Genomic DNA, 26428 nt, shown 5'->3' on the forward strand with positions numbered 1-26428 from the left:
CTAGTGTTGTTTCTCAAACAGATTGATATATGTCACCTTGTAATGCTTCAGATCATCAGATCTCTTCTTTATTTATATATTATATATGTTTTTTCGGGAAAAAACATTTTTCAACATAATAATACATAGTTTTTATTTTATATTGGGTTAAAGCCATAAATAGGCTATATACTTTCATTTTTGTTTCAATGTAGGCTATATACTCAGAAAATACTAATGTATGCTATATACTCTTAAAAGGTGTATCGATGTGTACCAACAAAACTTAGAAACCTGCTAACATCATCATCTTCATCGTATCAACATCATCATCTAATCGGAGCTTCAAATTACTTGAAAATGATGCCAATAGCCTTGACTAACAACTTTTGTGAAGTATTAAAATTCAAAATCCACAACGAGTTCACAATTCGATGAAGAACATGAGCGATTTTCATGAAGAACGCCAAAATTGTGTTTTGTTGACATGAGTACACTTATTGAAAGTATATAGCCTACAATGGTATTTTTTAGAGTATATAGCCTACATTGAAATAAAAATGAAAGTATATAGCCTATTTATGGAAGAACAAGTTGCAAGTCTTTTTTTCCATGTCATATTTAAAAGAAAAAAAAAATCCACATTATCATTTTAACCGATTTAGCCGGTAGCAAGTCATTTTTGTTGACATGAATACACTTTTTAAAAGTCTATAGCTTACATCGGTATTTTTCTGAATATATAACCTACATTGGAACAAAAATAAAAAGTATATAATCTATTTATAGCTTTAACCCTTTTATATTCATGATGACTTATTAGATTATTTATTCATTTGATAAGTGATGTCAAACTCATCTTTTAAGTACTTCCACCGTAGGGTTTTTAACAATATTCAAACATATCATTAGTTTCCAAAAAAATCATATAGAAATACAATAAAATCCCTCGTTCCATTTCCCCCTCTCTCTAATCTTTCCATTCCCTCACCGTAGCCCTAGTTCTCTCGGTCTCCGACAGCTTGCTGGAGGTCCGATGATCCTATTTTAGCTCGCTTTTCCATTTTGTTCCCGAATCTACCCCTTACGTCATCCATCTCTGTCGGATAGTGGATTTTCACCCATCTTTCCCTTTTATATCAGTGACGCAGGCGGCGAAAGGTTGTGGGGCTCCACATCCATTTTGTGTTCGGCTCCTTTTTAGGGTAAGTTTTTTGCGTTTCGGTTTGGTGTTTTGCTTTGAGGTTTGGACGGAGTTGTATTGTATTTTTCGGCGGCGTTTTCGATTTTCCATCCAAATGCACAAGCGACGATCTCGTTTGTGAGGTCAGTGTATTTTTGCGTTGAGGAGTCGTTTTTGGTAAAGTCGTCTTTTTCTTGACCTCCGGCCGGTAGATCCAAGGTCGCAAGAGTTTTTTCTGCCGGTAATTTTTGGTCGGTACTTGTACCGACCTCTCCCTTTCTCTACCTTTTATTATAAAAATGTTGTTTATTTTCTTATAGTTGTTGTTGTTGTCTCTATGTCGTCGGTTAGGTCGGTGGCGGCCGAAATTCCTGCCGGAATCTCAGTCGTCGGAATTCTAGCCATTTTATGGTAGGTTCGGTTTCAAGATGGTTGGTTTGGCTTTGTTTCACTCCACTGTCCCTATCGATGTTTGCGGTTCGAGATGTTTCGATGTTGTTGTCACCGTTGTCGATTTCGAAAAATGAGGTTTACGGTGTGGTCTCTCGAGGGTTTTTCTTCCGCCCGAACGGTGGGTTTGTCTATTAATTGAGAGACTTCGTCAGTTTTATGGTCTCAGGGTTGGTGTTCTTGGGTTTCCTGATGGACAGATGTTTCTGGTTTGCTTTAGACAGGCGTTGCTCTTTGTGGCAGGTTGGTGATGTGGCGGATCAGGAGATCTTTTCCGAGTTCGGTGGGTTGTATATTGATTTGTCTAGATATTTGCATGGTTGTTGCTAGATTAGTTATTTCAAATTTATCAATGTATATTGGGTATGTTAGTTTTTTAATTTGGAACTTCATGTGTCCGTGAGATGGCTTTGGTTGGTTATAAGGTCACAAATCACAGATCATCAAATTTGTACAATTTGTATTATGCATGATCATCTATTTCTATTTATCAAGAACAACAACAACAAATCCCAATTTCACAAAAGTGTGGTATGAGGGAAGTAAAATGTAGACAATCTTTCCCCTATCCTGGAATAAACACAAGTAATTTCTCCACATAAAGTGAAGCGTTCCAAGAGTAGAGAAATTTCTCTCTCAAAGTTCTATGGATAGAGAGATTACTTTCGAATGGATCTCCGACCAGTAAGTAGGTTAAAATGAAGAAAAAAATGCGAGACGCCATGAAATTGTAGAATCAAATTATTATGAATTCTAAACCTGTCTGAAGTTTAATTTAGGCTCTAAACGATAGTTAATTGTAAATAAATCGACACTTATTGACTCGATTGATAGAGCCATTATCTATTTCAGTTTATATATAATTATATTTCGCCAAAAAAAGATATAAAAATACTATAGAAGATGGATCACAAGGTTCAAAAATACATATACATAAAATTATTAATACCACAAATAAAAGATTAAAGGTATCAAAATCAAAGTTCTAGAAGTGTTTGCTTTTCGAAAAACAAATAAAAATAAAAATTAAGATGATACCATAGCTGTAGCCGTTAATTAAGAGAACATAATACGGAGTAATAATCAGAATTATTATTATTATAGTCAATAATCAACCAATAATAAAGAAAAGGATTCTATTCTCTGATCCTCTCAACTAATAATAATTTTATTATATGATCGGTTAAATTATGTAATAATGTGAAGATGAAACTTAACGAGCTCTTTATCTATTATTTGAGGGAATTTTATTTAATAAAAAAATTCACAGCGATACAAATTACTCTATTTATCTAAATGATATAGAGTAAATGAATAGTAACTCTCAATAGTTTCACAAACACCTCTCAAATTTTTTATATTTTCACAATTCAACCTCGCCCTTTATAATAATTAACTTTATAGCTTTTACAAATTTATCACATAGTTTTCACATTTTATACTTTAACCATTACACTTCTCATTCATTATAAATCGATCCTGTAATTTTTACTAACTAACAACTATTCATTATTATTATTATTATTATCATCATCATCATCATCATCATCATCATCATCATCATCATCATCATCATCATCATTAAATCAAGGGGGATGATTCTAACACACCATTTTTTGATCCTCACACACCTATTTTAACATTTTACTCTTCTAATAATACTCCATTTCTTTAAATTGTTGTGTGAGGATCAAAAAAGTGTGTGTGAGAATCATCCCCCTTAAATCAACCACATAATTTTTCACTTTATTATTGTTTAACTTTTTTTTTTTATTATAAATTAACTACGCAACTCATTATATATTATTCTCTACATCTCTAAAAGGCCAAAGACTTTATGGATAGTTCTTCCTCATGCTTTAATCGTTTATACGTCGTGCAAAAAGATTGTACCCACAATGACACCACACTAAACATTGAGAACCATTATAAACTTTAGGGCGCCAAATGTAAATTTCTAGGGTAAAAAATGTAAACTCCATAGGGGTCTAACGTTAAAGTTCAAGGGCCAAATCGTAACTTCTTTATTTTCCATAAAACTCCCCAATAAATCCACCTAAATTTTTAACCGCCTTTAAATTTTCGTACGACTTGGGATAGGTTTAACCGACATAACCATTAAACACGAAATAATTTTACGAACCAAATACAACAAACTATATCCGAAACGGAGTCCCGACGCGGAGCGAGAGCTCCTCCACTAGTTAATAGAATAGCCAATGAGTAAAAACCGGCATCAAAAACGGTTTAATAAAACAACTTGTCGAAAAAGAAAAAGATAAAAAATAAAAATAAAACAGCGAGAAATCCGATCCTCCCACCTTCTTCTCTTTAAATATAAACCCTCAAACTACTTGTTTTATTCGTATCATTTCCTTCCTCTCAACCTTTTCTATAAAATTATTATTTATTATTTTCAATCAAATCTCATAATCATGTCTTGCTACAAGGGAAAGTATGCTGGTATGATTTCTTATTCATCGTCAGTTTTATGTAAATATATTTTTTTTTTGAACGGCAAGCTTGCATCAGTCCGTACCGAAGCCTAGTCATCATTTGCACACACACGCGTTCGGGCAGGAAACCCGAACCACACTCAGGGATCCGACCCTTAAACCATCCCATACGGGGCAGGCGGGCCGGATCTTAGTCCCGGAGCGGGTCAGTAAAACCTTCCCTTTTGGGCCACCCTCAAGGAATTTCTTTCAAATAATATCCTTTGTAGGTGACGAGGCTCGAACCTGAGACCTCTAGCCCAGCGGGGGTGCTAAGCACCACCACATGTCCACTGAGCCAAAGCTGCGGGATAGAAACTGATTTTGTTATGTTAGAATTTTGATTTTGTTTTGTTATTTGTGAGATTATAAAGTTTTATAAAGTTTTGCTAATAACTTTTTATACAATTCATTTTATTCTCCGGTTATCAATTTCATAATTCGATTTAAATCTGTGTACAATATTATATCATGATCATGATCATGATTATGCATCATCATAAACAACTTTATGGAAATTAGTGTTTAGAGGTGAAATTTGGATACCTAGATACACCGTTAAATTCAGAAGCCTCGAAATCTTTTTTTTTTTTTTTCCTAATGATTTTGATTTAACGTTTGATGTTGATGTTGATCCTGTTTATGAATAGTTTGCATTAAATAATTGTCGTTGATTTTCATGAGTTATTTATGTATGAATTATTTACATTGAATGTTGTTTTGTATCAGATGAACTTATTGCCAATGCTACATATATTGGTACACCCGGAAAAGGTATTCTAGCTGCTGATGAATCAACTGGCACAATCGGAAAGCGTCTTGCTAGCATCAATGTCGAAAACGTTGAGTCTAACCGAAGAGCCCTTCGTGAGCTTCTTTTCTGCACTCCTGGTGCCATGGATTGCCTTAGCGGAATCATTCTTTTCGAAGAAACTCTATACCAAAAAACTGCTGCAGGTAACAATTTAACATAAGTTGTGTTCAGCCAAGTTGAATATTATCTTATCTCATTTTATGTCTCGCACACGTTTTTATTGCAGACTATTTGTTTTTCTGAAGATATAAACAAACAGTCTTAACTATTTAGTATACTATTGAGTACAGAGACCTTTAGGCCACATTTTCTTTACGTACATAGGATCAGATAAAAACATCTTAAAAAACAATAAGCACCTAAATCTGGTTGTATTGGGCCCAGTGAATTTATTTGATAATCCTTTTTATATATAAATTATTATTGCATATACTATTGAATATATAGACCCTCCGGCCACATTTTCTTTACATGTCCATCAGGTATCACATAAAAACATCTTAAAAAACAAGCACCTAAATCTGGTTGTATTAGGCCCGGTGAATTTATTTGATTATCCTTTTTATATATAAATTATTATATTATTGCAGGTAAGCCTTTTGTTGATGTCATGAAGGAGGCGAATGTTCTACCCGGAATCAAGGTTGACAAGGGTACCGTCGAGCTAGCGGGAACCAATGGTGAGACCACCACCCAGGGTCTAGACGGTCTAGGCCAGCGATGTGCCCAATACTACTCAGCCGGTGCTAGGTTCGCCAAGTGGCGTGCAGTCCTCAAGATCGGCCCCAACGAACCATCACAGCTAGCCATTAATGAAAATGCTAACGGATTAGCCCGTTATGCCATCATCTGCCAAGAGAATGGGCTAGTCCCAATTGTTGAGCCTGAAATCCTCGTTGATGGACCTCATGACATCAACAAGTGTGCTGATGTAACAGAACGTGTGCTCGCCGCTTGCTACAAGGCTCTTAATGACCATCACGTGCTTCTCGAGGGTACACTTTTGAAACCCAACATGGTTACTCCAGGTTCTGACTCGAAAAAGGTTGCACCTGAAGTCGTGGCTGAGTACACAGTTCGTGCACTTCAACGAACCATGCCTGCTGCGGTCCCAGCTGTAGTGTTTTTATCTGGTGGTCAAAGTGAGGAAGAGGCTACAGTCAACCTGAACGCGATGAATCAGTTGAAAGGTAAGAAGCCGTGGAGTTTGACTTTTTCGTTTGGGCGGGCTTTGCAACAGAGTACCCTCAAGGCATGGGCTGGAAAGGAAGAAAACGTGAAGGCGGCTCAAGATGCGTTTCTTATTCGTTGCAAGGCAAACTCTGATGCAACACTTGGAAAATATCAGGGTGGTGCTGCTGGTGAGGGGGCTACTGAGAGTCTCCATGTTAAGGACTACAAGTACTAATTTTTCTCATGAGTATAAAAAACTGTTACTGATTCCTCATGGGTAATGGTTTTATTGTTTTGTGAAGGGGGATATGACTTTTTTTTCTTTGTTTCTCGTTTTATTTTTTATTCTGAAATAGAGGTTTTTGCGGACCTCGGGCATATTTGATAGGTATTTTCTAATCTTTGTCTAGATGGTAGTAAATAAGCTCGAGAAACTTCGAGCATTGGTTCAGGTTGATGATGTATTTGAACCGCTCTTTTAAATGAAATATATTTTATTTTATGTTCTATATCATTTTGATACTTCTCTGTGGTAGTTTGAAGGTAAAATGTTCATGACCAATTTGAACTTTATGACCTGCCAACCGACCCACTCATTTTGCCACCCAGAAAAGTGTATGCTAAGACCACTCCACGCTCCCCGTTCCGGGAACCTTCAATATTTTACTCAATTTGTTTGCTCTTATTTGTTTTACATATAACATTATTATTTGTTCTTTGATTGTATTAAACAATTAAATTAAATAATATGCATCTAGGTTTTTTGAGGTAATGTATTATGGGAATATGGGTGTTACGAGTTAGATTCTTGAAGAAAAAGTGTTGATGTGGCAGACATCTTTGAGGAAGTGTGTTATGGATTATATATAGTAGCTTAATTTGTCGAAGCAAGTCGATGCCAACACATACGTGGTAAGTGGGACCGCATACATGTCTCTAGTTGAATCATCCGTCATATACGTTTTTTTGTTTCTATTTGTCATCTCTGATTGGCAATTTGTGATTTCAAACATTGGTGATGCTTCAAACTTGGCCAATAGCTGTTTCTTGTTTAGATGTTTTCTCATGTTCCCTTTTTCATAAGAGCGTGTACTTCATATTGCTGCCTTTTTGTTTTTTATACTTTGTTTTCGACCACCAAGAAAGACTTGAAAGCCCAATCTTTTCACTCATTTTTGAGGTACTAGAAAGCTCAAGACCACATACAAAGGGCTCAAAGCCCAACTAGTTTGTTTAGTGGCGTGTTGAAGATAACAAGGTTCTTGTCGGTAGAAATTAAAAAACCATTGTTTACCTTTTTAAATATTATTTGTGGTATAATAATCTTGAATATATGGGTTCTTTAGAGCAGGCCCTATGGTAGCTATAAATCCTCATCTTCTTTTGGCATGACTGTAACGCCATAGGCAGGAAAGAGTTACAGGCTCGCCATGGAACTTTTCCTTATGTTAGTAACGATCTGGTTCACAACAGTAATATATATGTGATATATGATGGCCGGATATCCTCTAAGCATTCTCTGCACCTTTGCATAGTATGACTTTTTTTCCGAAAGTCAATGAGCGATTATTTACATCTCATCTCCCCACTACATACTTGGAATTAGTTATTATTTTTGTAGAGGTGCAACTGGAATACATCATTACAATATCAATAGAAAGTAGTTGAAACTCTAGCTTATTTAACATAATAATGGAAGATATTCCACATAATATAAAAATGGTTTTACTTTGTTCATTGTCTTTGATTGTTTAGCAAACAAATTCATAATACATTAATACATATACCCCTTCTACATACACCCCACCATGAATCTCATATTCAACACGCATGTACTACATTCTGAATTTCTTAGTCATATCTTTCTAATCTTCCTTGCAAGACAACTATTGTATTCATGAAAATACAACCAAGGACCAAAATTTTCAATTTTTGCGTTTTTGATCACTAAATCCACTTGTCTAACTTTTTGTCCCAAAACCGCTTGAAACTGCATACTTTGGGCCTTTGCTGTATTTTCATAACAATGGTTGTTTTGCAATGATCTAACAAAAATGATTAGAAATCTATTCTCTGGCAGAATATGTTATTTTGACTTTGACTAAAGAGTAATTAGTCAGCTAATTAAACACAAAGTTCTTGTGCTAATTCTTCAGTTAACACCCCAAAAATGGAGACTTCTATATCCATTCCAGTCTCTCTTATCTTCTCTTCATTATACCTCCTCCACCCTTCATTCTTCTCTTTATTAAAATCGAATTCTACCATCATATCGATCGTGTTTGACTCAACCATTTCCCATAATTCCAGCCTTCTAATTACCCTTCTAACGATCACATCGTGCTCCATTCTGTTATTCATTTCTTCTGCAATAAGGTCCAACACGAGCCTTTTCACGTATGTTGGGGGCACGTTCCCAACATTTAAGGCCTTGAATATTTCACCTAAAATAAAACGATGTCAGTCACATCATCTTCTATGCAATCATCAGATTGTTCTTGTTCTTGTTCTTGTTCTGATATGTGTTTTTCTAGTTCAACTGGATCCAACTTCGCTAGCTTCTCGAATCTATGAAGTTTTCGTAAAAGCTTATCCTTTGTTCCTGTAAATTGAGAAAATCAATTCAACTTTTTACTACATTCTATCCTGGCAATTGAAACTCATACTCTTAAATTTGGGTTAAATGGGTCCAGCTTTCGGGTCAATTGGACTTTAAAAAAATTAGGCATGACAATGTAAACCAAAACTCGAAAAAAAATGTCAAATGAGTTTTTCTCCAACCTATTGGGTCTTATACATAATATAAAAAATCTAGTCAAATGGATATCAAATCCTAAAAAATGTCAAGTTTCATCCGTCAATCATTTATGAAAGCATTAATGGTTACATATCAATTATTATGTAAATTAATAATATTTTCTTATATATACAATAAATAAAATAATATAATAAATGTAAAAGTATATGACCCCTTCTGGACCTATTTGACCCACTTGACCCATTACTCGTTTCGACATGTTACCTAAACTGACTCAACCTAACCCATTTGGACAAGTTCAAAATTTTTACCCGTTTGACCCATGACCCATATCAACCAAAAACCATTATGACTCATTACCCAAACCGACCCAACCTGACCTGTTTACCAGGTATAACTCTATCTGTCACATTATAAGTGTCCATTATACACATTTCTTTCTTTTTATTTTTTAATTTACTTTCAAACAGGCATTATGTATTTTGAATTTTTTTTTAGATTAAATAAATTTATTTTGGTACCAAGGAAGTATCAAACATGTTTAAAATTCCAAATTTAGAAAGTTTACATGTTGAATTCAAATTTAAAATATGGTCAGATCTGGGTATTCATAATTTAATTTTAATGGGCTCAACTGTATTCATATAAAAAAGGACTCATCTAGAGATGAATGACTAAATACCAAGTATGGATGACTAGATACAGAGTAATGTACAACTTAAAAAGAACAGTGTACAAGTCACTATAATTACTTTCTCAGGATTAAGCTATCCTATGTCTGGTAAAATAATATATTCTGCAGGTACACTTGAAGACCAAATTAGCATGCTTTGACACAATGATATGAACATAATGGGTAAGTTGTTATAGCATCAAAGAGGCAAGATGTACAATCATAAAGGGCAGTATGTATCATGATCAATGCATGGATCCCACAAATAATTTTGTATTTATGGTCATCATTTGAATTTGACATTATTAATTATTAATTATTAATTATTAATAGTAATTAATAGAACTGATATAATGTTATACTTACTCTGAACTTAAGTTGGATACAAATCAATGAGTATATAAGATCCATAACAGATATTTAATATGATTACTTGAATAATAACATAATATACTAAATCAAAGATATTGGAACTTGGCATCCTAGGAAAGAAATTTATACTGTCCTTACTATGAGTAGATGTTATCTTTTGAGGCCTTATAATTATGTTCCGACTATATATATATGTACCAAACAATCACAGCTCACATGTTTACCTATGAGATTTACTGTTTCAAATTTTGACCATTTTACCCCTATGAGATAGTTTAGGAAGTTTCCCATGACTAACATTATTTTGCATGCAAAGATACTTAGATGTTGTTTGTTTTTCTGTCTGCGGATCTTATTTTGTCTTATGTCTACGAGCGTGCAGATGTTTTTATTGCAGACAGTTTGTTTTTCTAAAGACATAAGATAAAATAATATCTTATTATGTCTGCAGCATCGGAGAGTTAGAAATTTGCTTCTAAGTGTTGCAGACAGAATTAAGTTATTTTGCAGACATAAAAACAAACGGTCATAACTATTCAGCATACAGACCTTCAGACCACATCTTCTTTACAGACATGATCCGCAGATCTTCATACAAAAACATATTAAAAAACAAACAGCACCTGAGTATTAGATAAAACGACCCAATAAATAAGTGCATCAATTCATAAGTTTTCACGTACTTTGTACATTGGCGTAGCTGCATTCAAGATCATAACCAGTGATGCCAATGTCGTGTTCCTCTTCGTCGTCCTCTAACATGGGATCCAACACTGACACCGGACTGCATTGTTCCTTATCCTCCTCTTCTAGTCGAACTTCTTGAGATTTTTCGGTCTCATAATCATTCTTATCCTAAAAAATAACCAAAATTGTTACACTTTACATATTTAAAGGGCATAATTTGGAACTTCTTGAACTTATTGTCCTCATTATTAGACAATGCTAGGTGAAACCTGAAAAGTTTACTATTGACTTTTCATGTACACGTGATTAAAATGATATTTGGATTTATCAATATGGATGGGCTTGAATGTAAAGCCAAATTTCGGTTTGTCCTTTTTGGGAATTTCACTAATCTTTAGACAAGATTTGTTTCAAGTGAAGATTTTGTAAGCAGTTTATAAACAGTAAATGACATAAATACCCCCCATTGGATTCCTGGTCCCCTACCAGTCATGGGTGTTTTCTGTCTTCTGGACTCTACTGCCATAGAAATCAGAAAACCCAAACAAGATCCTATGTTTGACAACTAAGATCGTCGACTGAGTTCATTTAGTTAGCGAGTTGACTCGCAGCTATTAAGCCTTTCTCAATCATTTTACTGTCATTAGTGTTTGATTTATTTATGTCTCAGGTTATCAGAATAATTGTTTACTTGCAAAAAAATTTTTATTCTTAATTACTTGACATTTAACAAATCAAATATACTTTTCATAGTGACATTTGTCAAATATATGAATAGATAGTGACATCTTTTAGATGAAAGGAGTAATGTTATTATTTGCACAAGTTTATTTTTATCACTTTGATGCAACACCTTTATAAAATTAATGCATCCATTTTAGTGGTGTTTAAAGTTTAAAAATGATTATTATGTCATATCATATAAAAGTATAAGCCATTTTTAGCTTATATTCCACTAAAACAAGTACACACACACATTGAAATGGTATGGATACAAAAACCTGTTGTAGTTGGCGAACCGGAGATGTCACCGGAGATAAGAATTCAGGCGTCCGGTGGCCGGAGGAAGGGCTTTTTTCAAGAGAAAAACGGAAAGGACTTGAAGGAGTTGAAGATGAGCTACATGAAGTCTCGAAATCTACATTAGTAACCCTAATATCTTTATTTTCATACAAACAACAAGTTTCAGCAACATCTTTTTCTTTGTTTAAATGTAAACTAATTTCTCTTCGTTTTATTCGGGTTCTTCGATCTTTCAACCGCTTGAAGAAAGATCCAAATAACCCGAACCCGGCATTTTTGAATGAATCGGGTTTGGGTTTTGGTTTCTTATGTTTTTGGATCCTCATGGCTGCATCAAGTAACATAGAAGCTGTTTTTGATGGAATATGAAATGGGCTTTTGATAACTGGCGATTTTAACGGCGATTTATGAACGTCCGGTGAATCATGAAAAGAAAACAAACAAAATGTAGACTTTTTAATGTGTTTTCGTTTGATTGGTTTAATTGTGGTGGTGGTTGTTTTGAGTAAAGATTGGTGGTTGGCGATGTAATTATGGAGGTGGAATGGTTCTTGATCTTGTTTTAAGAGTTCGTGTAAATAGTGTTTATGATTGTTAGTCATAATTAACGATAATTATGAAGAGATTATTGTTTAGAAAATGAGAAGTTTGAAATGGGGTTGAGAAAATGTGAATTTACACAAGGATTGGGAAATGGGAAAGATGAGTGTATTGGTGTGGAGATTAAGAAAGAGGTTTTTATATGATTCAAATCTTGTGTTTGCGATATCAAGGTCATGAGAGTGGCAATGTAAATAATAAATAAACCCATAAATAAATAGTGTAAATCATAAAATTAAAATTGTTCCTTTAACTCAAAACAAAAAAGTGGTTTGTCTTTAAAAGAATTTGTTTTTCTTCTTAAGATACATTCCCTTTATAGTTTACAATAAAAAAAAAAAAAGATATAATATAATTAGAGAGGTAGTTCATCTAGTTTCACTCTAATTGCTAAAATAGTCACTAAAATTTTATTTTATTTTATCGAGATAGTTCTCATAGTTTTAAAAGTGTTACTCAGATAGTAATTTTGTTACTGACAGAGTTCACGTAGTTTCAACAAATTGCTAAAACCACAAAGACTATCTCAGCAACAAAAAAGCATCTCAGTAACGAGAGATAAATTCCTACTATAAGGAAGGGACGAAGATAATCAAATCAGTAGAATCAAATTTCATAATCATAACGGGCGTGTGGCATTTTTGAATAGACTATCTCGACAACATTTTGAAAACCAAGAAGACTATCTCGATAAATCAAATCCTAAGGATTATTTCAACAATTTGAGTGAAATCACATGACTATCTCATTATTCATGTAAAAAAGTGAAAATTCTAATACGGAATCATATAGACGACCTAATTTATGACCAAAATAATTTACTTTATCATTCAATTAAGCATTTAACTGATTTATATTGTAGATTATAAGATTACGGAGGTTGTACAAAAAGAATCGAAGGAAACGGATTAGAGAGAAAACTATGAGAATCAAGTTACGACCCCATAAATAACCAAGATTACTGCGCACCGGAGTCAAAACTGGCATACCAAAGCCAAAATGACTAAGTTCCTATAAAAATGTGAAATGTCCTACCTTTGAGTGCGGTTTGAACTATTGATTTACGTAATTGGAAGTAACCAATTAGGTTTACGACGAAACCTAGAAATCAATCACTGATCCAATTTGAGTACCTCTACAGGATAGACCTCAATAGAAAACTGAAGAGTAACGGCAACAAGTGATTGAGCCCACTGTGACGACCCGGAAATTTCCGACCAAATTTAAACTTAATCTTTATATGATTTCGACACGATAAGTAAAGTCTGTAAGGTTGAGTCTCAAAAAGTTTGAAATGTTTCATATATTCAATTGACATTCGACTACTCTCGACGATTCACGAATAATTAATTGTAAATAGATATGTGTGTATGTATATTAAATAATAATTCAAAATATAATTTGAAGTATTATATCTTGTTGTTATTAAAAATTTATAAAATAAAAATAGGATATTATAATTATTATTATTTAAAACATATCTATATATATAAATAAAAGTATATTAAAAATAAATATTTAATGATTGTAATACTCGTTGGACGTTTCGATTATTATTTAGAGAAGTTTAATTCGAACTTATATTATTTTAAAATAAATGGTGATCCGAAAATGAGTTCTATAAATTTTAGGCTTACTAAAAATGTATTTAGGAGCTAGTTATTTAATTTTAACACTTTTTATATTTTACCCAGAATTGAGAGGGACAGTTGATGTAATTTTTATTTAATAAATTAATGATCGAATTTTATACCATAAAGACCAAAATAAATAAATATAGTTAATCTAGAAATTTGGGATTTGATGTGTAAAATCGTGTCTATAATTTATAATGGAAAATGTCGGTTAAAAGATTACTACACACTAACGGGCAGTGTACCCGATCGTGTAATAATATAAAATTGGTGTGATGACCCGGGAATTTCCGATCAAATTTAAACCTGAATCTTATTTGTTATCGATATGATAAGCAAAGTCGGTAATGTTGAGTCTCAAAAACTTTTGAACTTTGTTCATGTAATAATTTAAACCTTTGACGATTCCCGACGATTCACAAACATTTGTGTGTAAATAAATATGTAAATATAAATGTAAGTATATATATAATAATAATTGGAAAGAATAAAATATAATATAAACATTAAAGTTAAATATCTAAAATAAGATATATAAAAAATTAAACTGATTCTATATATGTATATAGGATTTTTTTTATATATAGCTGACATTGTATGTATATAGTAATAAATATAAAATATATAAATATTGACAAATCAAATATAAATTCTATGGTTAATTATTATTATATTGTTGTAAGATAAATTAAATGCTCAAAATATGTTGTTATGTATGTATATATATATATATATATATATATATATATATATATATATATATATATATATATAAATGATCATATATGTAAATAACAATATATAATAAATTAGATATATCAATGAACTAATTTGTGATTGAAGATAACTTAAAACAACTAAAACGTTGTTACTTTAAACATATAGAGAATATTGAATATTAAATGTACATTATTATATAATACATAGTAATACATAATTAATAAATTGAAATATTAATATATGTAATTACAAGTTAAAATATAGTTAATAGATTAATATTTTTACTACTTCCATCAAAATAAGCATTAATATCAGTATTAGTAATATTATGATTATACATAGATATGGAATTTGACAAGTAATTCGTTATATATTAATTGTTACTTGTAATGTCATTAAATATTATTATCATCTTTATAGTTACTACTATAACTATTAATATTATTGATATCATTATTAACTAATATTAATAATTATCATTATATTAACATTTTATTTTTATTTTTCAGTATTATTATTAAAAGCATTATTATTATTACTTCTAGAATTATATTGTGTATTGATATTGATATTATTAATTATTTTTATCAATTATTATTTCTATTACTATTACTATTATTATTATTATTATTATTATTATTATTATTATTATTATTATTATTATATATTTATTATTATTGATAAATATTCAGTATTATTATTATTATATTTAATAGTTATTAATATTATTATAAATTAAATGATCAGATCCAAATTACTTGAATCAGTCGTATTTTGCTTTAGGAGTTTTATTTTTTTCTGTTTGTTTTCTTGTTATTTCTTCCTCTAATTCGATTCCTTGTTGACCTCTTGATCAAAACAAAACAAAAACTAATCACATGTTAACACTGCAGCAAATATTCGATTATCCTCTTGTTATACAGCAAAACACTTCTGCAATTGAAAATTAAACACAGTTATATTTTTTTTCTCTTTTCCTCTTACGGTCCTGTTCTTGTTCCTATTTTCCAAGACTCGAAATTTTTATTGTTTTCCAAAATCCATGAATGCAGTAGAGTTAGAAAACTTCCAAGTAAAGTATCTGGAAAGTTTCGATCCTTAATTTTTCATATTCATCAAGAATTTCGAGGTCAAAATTTTATTAAAAAAAGTCAACAGGATGTTCTTCGATCAAATTCGTACTATCTGTTTTGATTCAAGTTAAATTGTTGATTCCTAAAGTTTGTATACACAAATTGCAAACTAATTCATGTAGAAAGTTTCTGTTAAAAGAGCCTTTACGTCGAAAATCATTTTGTGTTCTCCACCTTGGAACAGCGACGGTTATACTTGTTTGTTTCTTTCTTTAATTCATCAATCTTAATCGTTTATAAATCAATTTGTAGTCTCAATTGAAAATTGTAGATTAATGTGTCGATTTCAAACTTGTCAATGGACGTTCAATTATTTGAAGAAGAAGATAAATAAGGGAAACAGAAAAAGATAGTTTAAATGATTTTTGTAAAGACCCGTCCTTATCCATCCGGACGGAGTCCTCAACATCTGGTTCCATTGCGATGATCGACTCCAAGTAAGGTCCTTAATATGAGCAAATGCACAGCGGAAGACTTAATTCGTACCTGAGAAAAACATGCTTTAAAATGTCAACATAAAGTTGGTGAGATATATAGGTTTGATGCTAGCAGCGATATAATAACCATGGACCACAAGATTTCATATATAAACATTTAATAAAAATATTCTAAGTGGTTGAGCACTTGGTAACCATACTTAACATTCAATCACGTCGCATATTCCCTTTATTATGAAATCTTACTACACCGTACCAAGTGTAGTCACAAAACGAAGTACTGTGCAACCGTTGAATACTGGTCGTCCAGTCCGGTTGGGGTTGTCAGGCCCGATAGATCTATCAACAGGATTCGCGTTTACAATACCGCTGTAAATAACAGTTACCAAGCTACAGGGAAGTATGCCAGTGGTACAACTCAACGTAGAATATATTTTTCAGTTACTTGTGTCCATATCGTAAAACATAAAATACATGTATTCTCATCCCGAAATATTTAGAGTTTAAAAGTGGGACTATATACTCACCATACTGTATTTTGTAGTAAAAATACATATATCATCATTGAACAAGTGTAGGGTTGGCCTCAGATTCACGAACCTATATCATTTATATGTATTAACACATATATTTGTAATCGAACAAATTTATCATATCCTAAATTATATATTATAAATATTTAATTTGTATGTATCTTTTAAAAAAAATGACTAATGTTTATATAGTTATATTAATATTTATATATGATTAATATTATATTAAAAATGCATTATTTATTATATATGAAAATTTATATTAAAAAAAAAATATGTTTATAATATGTAATATTATTATAAGTATAATTTTATAGACAAATATTTATTTGTTGTAAAAAAATAATAATAATGATAATATTAGTAATTAAAATAATGATAATAATGTTAATGATATAATTGATTTTTTTTTTTTAATTACTAAAAATAATCATATCAATAATAATAATAATAACAAATATAAAACTACCTCTATAAAATGAGTTCCAAAAATGAAAGCAAGCCTACTGCAGGGATCGAACCTGTGACCTCCAATTTACCCAACACACTCCTTAACCGTTCCTCTATTTCTATCTTTTTGGATATATATATATCGATCCATATATATACACGTTATATTACTATTTCTCTTTTTATCTTCTTCTTCATTAATTGATCAAAAACCAAAACTTATTCATCAAACTCCTTTGTCATCATCATAAACATTCGAAATCCATTACCCTAATACACATGATTACGTCTCTAAATACCTACTTGTCATTACCACTTCTGTACCAGGATAAATCACTGCCAATTTAACTTTCATATATTCATATTGCATATTGTTTGGGCTTTTAGTCCGATGACCAACCCAAACTTGGCCCATCATGTATATAAGTCCAATCTAGACACTGTTATCCTTACGGCCCAATAAGGAAATCGTGGCTTTTACTGTGGGTACGCGTATCTCATGTTCCCATGAATATCTCATCAATTTGTTATTTTAGATCATGCCACAATTTCGATAATCAATAGGGAAACGGACCCATGATATAAAAAAAAAATCCGATTTCCTGTGTTTATTTTAATGGAAACGATTACCCCTTTTTTTTTTAAAATATCAATCACACAATAGAGATAGTGGCACTTGAGTGGAATTATGTTGTTTGTCTTTGTCGGCCATCAAAGAAAGAATACAAAAGGAGAACAATTAACACCTTTATCAACTCCCAATACTGTTATCATTTTATGCACCAAGTCATTTTCATTTTTTTTTTTTAAAAAAAAAAAAACTCGCCTCTTATTACTTATTCATTAGCTTCAAGAGAGAAGTAGTGTGGGTTCGTGGTTTCTGGCCAAAATAGAAGGGAGTCTGTGGAGTTTCAAAGGTAGTGGTGGTTATAATTATTTTAGAAGGTGGTGAAGATGAATTAATAGGTTTGAGGTGTTAGTTATGAAGATTCGTGATTGGAGATGATTTAAGTGGGTTCATGATCATAACAAGAACGGAAGTTAGGAACGTAAGTTGATGGTGATGGTTGATCGAGGTAAGAAGAAGAAAGTCACGTAATGGTGTGGGTTGTGTTCTTGTAAGGTTTATAAAGGGGTGTGGTTGCAGAGTGGTGGTGGGTTCTTGTATGTAGGTTATATCGTGCGTGTAGAAATAGAAACAAAAGAATGATAACGAGATTGTGGGTTGGACTGAAACAGAAACGAGTAGAACGGGTAAGAAGCAGGCACATAGCAGTAGCTCAAAGGTTGTTGGGAAATTCGAAGGTGTTCACAGCCATAGCAGCAACAAATATATGATTTTTGTTAGAAACAGAAAAGAGTAACATAAGGTTGTTGCATATGAAAGGGGAAGATATAGATAGGTACTTGTAGGGTGACGGTTTTGGTTAGGTGGAGGTTGTAGTGATGATATTTGGTGGTGGCGGATAAAGGTGATAATTGAAAATGAGAATGATAAAACTGAATATATTACTCCATGTAAATGATCAATTCGATTTATTTATACACAGAGTAGTTGACAGAAAAAATTATTCGCTCAGTAAAAGAAAACAAAAATCAAATTGAAATTTTCAACTAATTGATACAATTAGATTCTTAGTGTCTAACTAATTAGGAGACATAAAACAAAATTATCTACAGATTGACAGCTACTGGTAACAGTTTGAACGATTTCTAAATTTTATAGATTATATTCCATATAAATAATTAAAGAATATGTTAATATTAATTATAATAATGTTTATAATTATTAATAATAATAACAAAATAAATAATAATACAAATATTAATATTTATTAATAATATTGCTCTTAGTGATGTTACAAATAATAATAACATTGATAATAAAAATATTAATATAGAATTAATAATAATAATTTTATTAATAAGAATAATAAATAAATAATAATACTATTAGTAAAAATAACAAATTTCAGGCATTAAATTTCATAAATTTATTTTAAATTATACTTAATTGTTTTGTGTCTTATTTTACTTATTTAATTCCAATGTTTTAAACAATATTTTCAATTAATTATATATACTTATATCACATATTTATTTGCAAATCAATGTTCGTGAATCGCCAGGCTTGGTCAAAAGGTAACTGATTATTCTAATATGAATTTCAAACTTTCTAGACTCAATATTACAGATTTTTGCTTATCGTGTCGGAAACATATAGAGATTAGAGTTTAAATTTGATCGGAAATTTTCGGGTCATTACAATTTTGGGTTTGGGTTTAGACAGATATGATGAGTCAGCTGAATGGTTTGATGAGTATGCCGGGATTCGAGAGGTCGCGGGTTCAATCCTGGCTTGGGGCAGTTTTCTTTTTAAAAGGGGTTTCTTAAGGTAGTTTGCATATTTATTATTATTATTATTGTTATTATTGTTAATATTATTATTATTATTATTATGGTTATTGTTATTGTTATTATTATTGATTATTATTAGTATTATTAATAATTATTACGATTATGATGAAAATCATTATCATTACTACTCCCTCCGTCCCTAAATTATTGTCCAGTATTCCATTTTGGGATGTCCCAAATTAATTGTCTACTTCCATAAATAGAAAGGAAAGGAGATATTTCATTGGTGGATATGGAGAGAGAAGATATTTCATTGGTGGAGAAATAAAGTTAGTGGGATTTCCTAAAACTGTGTGTTTTTTGTCTGGGGACAATTAATCTGGGACGGAGGGAGTAATATTAATTATGACTGTCATTATCACAAATATAATTTAAATTATTAATATTATTGTTATTACTAAGTATTATCAATACATATTATCAGTATCATTTTATGGCTATCATTATTATTATTATCGTTATTACTAAAAGAATTATTACTGTAAAACAACCACTTTTAATAAAATTAGTAATAACATTATCATTATTAATTTTACTAAGTATCCTTATTACTAACCTTAATATTAGAATTATCGTCTAAACACCATTATTAGTATTAATATTAATACGATTATTAAAATTTATATTAAAGCTATAATTATTACTAAAATTACTATTATTGTTAAAAGATATTATTTTTATCATTTTATCTTATCATTTGTGTTAAAATTATCAACTTTATTAAAATCATTATTATTACTTTCATTGTTATTATTATTAGTAGTATTATCATGTAGATTATTAATAGTATTACTAAAATTATCATGATATTAAAACTAGCTGTTTAATTAAAAATTAATATTATTATCACTATTATTTTTATGACAAATGAATGTTACACATGTAAGAATATATTTGTATTAAATATAAGTATGTATTAATCTTATTAACTAATATTATATAAATATTCATATATAATATATTAAATGCTCTTAAAATAATACAAATCAGATAATATATATATATATATATATATATATATATATATATATATATATATATATATATATATATATATATATATATATATATATATATATATAACTTAAAGATATAATGTATGAACTTGTTCGATTATGATTATGGGAATTAATATATATACAAATGATATAGGTTCGTGAATCCGAGGCCAACCCTGCATTGTTCAATATAGTCATATGTATTTTTACTACAAAATACATTAGGTGAGTTTCATTTGCTTCCTTTTTAAATGCTTTTGCAATATATATTTTGGGACTGAGAATACACGCGCTACTTTTATAAATGTTTGACGAAATAGACACAAGTAATCGAAACTACATTCTATGGTTGAATTATCAAAATCGAATATGCCTCTTTTTATTAAGTCTGGTAATCTAAGAATTAGGGAACATACACCCTAATTGACGCGAACTCTAAAGATAGATCTATGGGCCTGACGAACCCCATCCAAAGTACCGGATGCTTTAGTACTTCGATTTTGTTTTATATCATGTCCGAAGGGTTTCCCGGAATGATAGGGGATATTTGTAACGTCCTCCCAATAGGGTCTGGAAGGAACGTCACTATTATCAAAACATACCAACATATTATAATAAACGAGAACAATACTAAATGATGAATTTAACTTTAATGAGTACGCTGCGAAAAATGAAATGTCATTACAATGACAGGAATAACAATATCGTAAATGTTCACATGCAGAAGTAATAAATGCAATAACTCTTGATCCTATGTCCAAGTAGCATCACATAAGCAGTAAGTATAAGAGCTTGAATCAAACAGCACCTGAGACAAAACATGCTAAAGTGTCAACCAAAAAGGTTGAGTGAAGTTCATAGGTTTAACAAAAAGTTTGTCGTTGTTTTAGACCACAAGATTTAGTTTGTAAAGTTGATCTCCCGCAGGATCAAAAAGTTATGCCAATGCGTGATATTTAGACTAAACGTTCAAGTTTGCCCCATGACAAGTTGCGTCTGTCCTTGTCAGTTTAATTTCATTATTAAGTAATACAATGACTTGGTCAAATGTATCGGGGACGTTACTCCCGATAGGCCTACCCCCAATAATTAAGCATGCCGCAGCAATTAAAAATATCAATGTAGGGACTTAGTCGGACATAGCCGGGTATAGCATAGTTTAACAGTTTGGTACTTGTGTCTAAAGTGTAAAAAGTAAAAACAGCATGTGTCTCACCCCAAGTAAAAGTAAGTAAGTTTGCTAGCAATAAAGAGGGGCTATGAATTCACCTTAGTAAGTAGAGAGAGAGTTATTCCTCAGAATAAAGAGTTGAACGAGTGAGCATGAAAGTCAACCTATTGACATTTAAGAGTAGTTAAGTGTTTTGCCCATGTTTAAGTTTAAGTATGTATTTGTTTTACTAAGTTTCTATTCCTAGTAAGTTACTATTTTTATAAAGTTTTCATTTTTAGAAAGTTTCTTATTTTACTAAGTTTCTATGACTAGAGAGTTTCTACTTTTATCAGTATTTTCTATTTTAGGATACTTGCCGTATTAGATAAGCTTCCAATCACCCATTTCCCTTCGAATGGCTAATTTAGATCTAGGGGCTTGAGTCATAGGACCATTTAAATCGGAAATCCAAACCCTCTGCCTAGAATCTCATAGAAACCATTCGTCACGAAAGTTCGAAGATCTATACATCTCTAATACATATCCCAAAATGTTTTTATGTTACAATATAAGTAGTAGGTTATAGGTGCTAGTAATAGTAATAGTGTATACATGTTATTTATTTTATTTTTAATTGCATATAATTTATAACATTATTTACATATTTCGGTAAAAATAATAATCGAAGTAAAAAGTAAAAAGTAAAAAGTAAAAAGTAAAAAGTAAAAAAAATAAAAAGTAAGAAAAGAATACTTACTAGTAGTAATTCTTCAAAGAGAGAATGAGAGAAATTTTGATGTGAGTTTGAATGAGAAATGAGGGGTATTTATACTTGAAAAAATTAGGTAAAAAGAATAAAATAATTAAAAGAAAAAGAAATATTTAATTCTTAATGGGATTTTAAAATTAAAAAGTATTAAATGTTAGGTCATGGGATAATGCACAAAATAAAATAATAAAAGTAGTTTTTCCATTAAAATTTTTAATTAAAAAGTAATTTATTTATTTATTTATTTATTTATTTATTTATTTATTTATTTTAAGGATTTTTTTTTATGTAAATAAACAAATTTATTTAATGTTTTTCCAAGAATATTTGTCAATAATATTTTATTTTATTTTTATTATTTTTTTATTTAATTAATAAATACAAATTTTGCATAAAAATAATAAATAATTCGGTATTTTGTATTTTTAATAATAATTATGATTTTAATTATTAAACGATAGCTTTAGTAAGTCTGTAAATATAATTACATTTATATATAATTGGATTTATTATATAGTTAAATATATAATACATTAACTAAATAATAAAAGTGATACAAAGTTTATATACTTAATTAAATTATTTCAAATTATATAAATTAATAATATATTATTTATTTAAGCGTACATTGTTGACTAAAAATTACTATTCGGTCAATATTTAATTGTATATAACAACCCTTAATACATATAGTAAGACATATAACTCTAGGGTTAATTCAGTAATTTAGAAGTCGAAAAGTGAGGGTTGTTACAGTACCTCCCCGTTAATAAAAACTTCGTCCCGAAGTTTTAGGTAGACTTCTCGGATGCATCAGCGGTTGAGAAGAGATGAGGATATTTCTGTTTCATTTGGTCTTCACGTTCCCAGGTATACTCGGGGCCACGTCGTGAATTCCAACGGATCTTAACAATAGGTATGGTGCTTTGTTTTAAGCGTTTAGCAGATTGGTCCATGACTTCTACGGGTTCCTCTATGAAGTGCATTTTATCATCAATGCGAATGTCATCCAAAGGAATAACGAGAGTGTCATCAGCGAGACACTTTTTAAGATTCGAGACATGAAATACGTTGTGTACGCTGCTAAGTTCAGCAGGTAATTCTAATCGATGAGCCACGGGTCTGATCCTTTCAGTAATCTTGAAGGGTCCAACAAAACGCGGACTTAGTTTGCTTCGTTTACCAAAACGAACGATGCCTTTCCAAGGGGATACTTTCAACATGACTTTGTCACCAACTCGGAATTCCAAATCTTTCCGACCTTTATTAGCATAGCTCTTCTGTCGGCTGCGGGCAGTTTCTATTCGTTTCTTAATCTGAACTATCTTTTCGGTTGTCTCGTGTATGATTTCAGGACCAGTTAACTGTCTATCCTCTAATTCATCCCAGCACAGTGGGGATCTACATTTTCGTCCGTATAAGGCCTCAAAAGGTGCAGCCTTAATACTTGAGTGGTAACTATTATTGTAAGAGAATTCAACCAAAGGCAAATGTCTATCCCAGCCTTTGCCGAAGTCGATAACACAAGCGCGAAGCATATCTTCCAATGTTTGAATGGTTCGTTCACTTTGACCATCGGTTTGCGGATGATAAGCAGTACTCATGTCGAGTTGAGTTCCAAGAGCAGATTGTAAGGATTTCCAGAATCTGGAAGTGAATCTACTGTCGCGATCGGATATGATTGATATAGGAACACCATGACGAGAGACAATTTCTTTGATATACAGTTGTGACAATCTCTCCATCTTGTCAGTATCCTTGATCGGTAAGAAATGAGCAGATTTAGTAAGACGATCTACTATGACCCATATAGTATCATTGCCACTAGAAGTCTTGGGCAATTTAGTAATAAAGTCCATAGCGATACATTCCCACTTCCACTGCGGAATATCGGGTTGTGTCAACAGACCAGAAGGCTTTTGATGTTCAGCCTTGACTTTCAAACAAGTGAGACACTTACTAACATAAGTAGCAATGTCGGCTTTCATATTAGGCCACCAGTAGAATTCCTTCACATCGTGGTACATCTTACTGGAACCCGGATGAATAGAATACCTAGTCTTATGCGCTTCATCTAAGACTAGTTCACGGAGATTACCGAAGCAAGGAACCCAAATTCTGTTGTCAAAGTACCGTGTACCATTAGCTTTCACTTGGAGTTGGTTCTCGAAACCGATAGGTCCTTCACCTTTGATAAGTGTTGGTTTAATAGCTTCCAGTTGAGCTTCGTAGATTCGTGATATAAGATTTGATTTGATTTTCAGGTTTAAGGCACGAACACGTTTAACATCGTCTTTTCGACTGAGGGCATCGGCAACTACGTTTGCCTTGCTAGGATGATATTCCATCTTACAGTCATAATCGTTCAATAACTCGAGCCATCGGCTTTGCCTCATATTCAGCTGTTTTTGATCAAAGATGTGTCGAAGACTTTTATGGTCAGTGTACACCGTAAACTGGGTACCATATAGATAATGTCTCCATATTTTTAATGCAAATACCACGGCACCTAACTCAAGGTCGTGTGTGGTATAGTTCTCCTCGTGTTTCTTCAACTGTCTAGATGGGTAGGCAATAACCTTTTCACGTTGCATTAAAACACAACCAAAGCCTTGCTTTGAGGCATTGTAGTAAGCAACAAATTCGTCGGTACCTTCGGGTAAAGACAGAATCGGGGTCGTGGTCAATTTCTCCTTCAGAATCTTGAAAGCAGATTCTTGTTCTTCGGACCACTCAAATTTCTTCCCTTTTTGAGTTAGCTTTGTGAGAGGTTTAGCAAGGAGGGAAAAATCTTTTATGAATCTCTTATAGTAACCGGATAGTCCTAAAAATTGACGAATTTGCTTCGCAGTCTTTGGTATCTACTAATATCAAGATGATCGTTTTTCTTCTTGCATTTGGGTTTTTGAACAGATAGCTTGAGAGTTTTCTTTGAATCACTTTCTATTCCATACGTCATGATATTGGAATTTTTCTATGAATTACCGTAATATAATCACGTTGGCCACCGTCATTATATTTCACTAATTCATATTTCCATTCCAAGGTCACTCCATAAGGTCAGGATATGATAAATGATGATTTCTAATATAGTGTATTAAGGATAGCAGTAATCTTAGCTGGATCGACAACATGTCGGTTTTAAGCCAAAACTTGCACTTGGAAAAGTTTGCGTAGAGTTGTTCTTCTTCTTAAGAATGAATTTGCAAATGTTGCTCATGTTCTTTCTCACTCTTGGAGCAGATCAAAACGTCATCCATGAAATTAGTTACGAACTTGTCGAGTCAAGGTTGGCTAGTTTTAAGTTGTAGTCTTTATAGACTTGGTCAACTTTCATACCTTTGAAAGTTATGGAAGTTGTGAAAGTTATGAAATGGACGTGGTCAAACAAGAAAGTTATGAGACATCGTGGTAAGAGTTGGTGCAGTTGGACGAACCATGATTCTTCACTACATAAGGGTGTATAGAAGTTTGATAAATCTGATAGGTCATAAGTTTAAAAAATTTTTAAGCGGGATAAAGATGAATATGATATGAACGAAACACTTTATATTATTAAGAACGAGGCATTAAACAAGCCTTTTAATTACACGATTCAGAAATAGAAATAGTTTAAGGCATAGCCTTTACATAGATAAGAAATTTGGAAAAATATATTAGGAAATTTTAAGATTGAAGTAGTCTTCATATCTCTTCTTCTCGTCCTCAACCTTCTTCATAAACTTCTCAACTTTCTCATTCTTCGCCTTTTGTTTCTCATGCAGGAATTCGAGATTATCATAAAGATTAGAAACACCATTGTTGATTACATGGTACTTGTGGTCCCTCATAAAAAGTTGATTATTCACGCGGTTTTCCTCCATCTTCAATCTAAGGTCAACATCTTCTCTTAGGCAAGAGAGAGATTGCTTCCCCCATCGGGTATTTCTATCACCTCCATACTTCACCAACTTTATCTCTTTCTTTAGTTCAGCAT

At 31.6% G+C, this 26428-nt stretch overlaps 2 protein-coding genes across 2 annotated transcripts; one reads left to right on the forward strand and one right to left on the reverse strand.

The window, feature by feature from the left end:
* Positions 1-3962: 3962 nt before the first annotated feature.
* On the forward strand, positions 3963-6603 carry LOC139857199 (fructose-bisphosphate aldolase 6, cytosolic-like). Its single transcript, XM_071845941.1, has 3 exons — positions 3963-4075; positions 4837-5064; positions 5512-6603. The coding sequence occupies exons 1-3, from the start codon at positions 4048-4050 to the stop codon at positions 6327-6329; spliced, it is 1074 nt and encodes a 357-aa protein (XP_071702042.1). The 5' UTR covers positions 3963-4047; the 3' UTR covers positions 6330-6603.
* Positions 6604-8218: 1615 nt separating this feature from the next.
* Positions 8219-12209, reverse strand: LOC139844031 (uncharacterized). Its single transcript, XM_071834271.1, has 4 exons — positions 11586-12209; positions 10581-10752; positions 8563-8696; positions 8219-8524 (listed from the first exon to the last, which is right to left on the reverse strand). Exons 1-4 carry the CDS (start codon positions 12207-12209, stop codon positions 8219-8221), a joined length of 1236 nt encoding a protein of 411 aa, XP_071690372.1.
* Between the last annotated feature and the right edge of the window lie 14219 nt (positions 12210-26428).

This window comes from Rutidosis leptorrhynchoides, chromosome 1 (genome assembly GCF_046630445.1).
Source record: "Rutidosis leptorrhynchoides isolate AG116_Rl617_1_P2 chromosome 1, CSIRO_AGI_Rlap_v1, whole genome shotgun sequence".
Classification (NCBI taxonomy): Eukaryota; Viridiplantae; Streptophyta; class Magnoliopsida; order Asterales; family Asteraceae; genus Rutidosis; species Rutidosis leptorrhynchoides.

Coding starts and splice junctions, on each gene's coding strand:
- LOC139857199 (XM_071845941.1), top strand. CDS start 4,048: ATGTCTTGCTACAAGGGAAAGTATGCTG. Junction 4,076..4,836: donor CTACAAGGGAAAGTATGCTG/GTATGATTTCTT, acceptor GTTTTGTATCAG/ATGAACTTATTGCCAATGCT. Junction 5,065..5,511: donor ATACCAAAAAACTGCTGCAG/GTAACAATTTAA, acceptor ATATTATTGCAG/GTAAGCCTTTTGTTGATGTC.
- LOC139844031 (XM_071834271.1), bottom strand. CDS start 12,209: ATGACTAACAATCATAAACACTATTTACACGAACTCTTAAAACAAGAT. Junction 10,753..11,585: donor CGGTTCGCCAACTACAACAG/GTTTTTGTATCC, acceptor GTTATTTTTTAG/GATAAGAATGATTATGAGAC. Junction 8,697..10,580: donor CAGCTACGCCAATGTACAAA/GTACGTGAAAAC, acceptor CTCAATTTACAG/GAACAAAGGATAAGCTTTTA.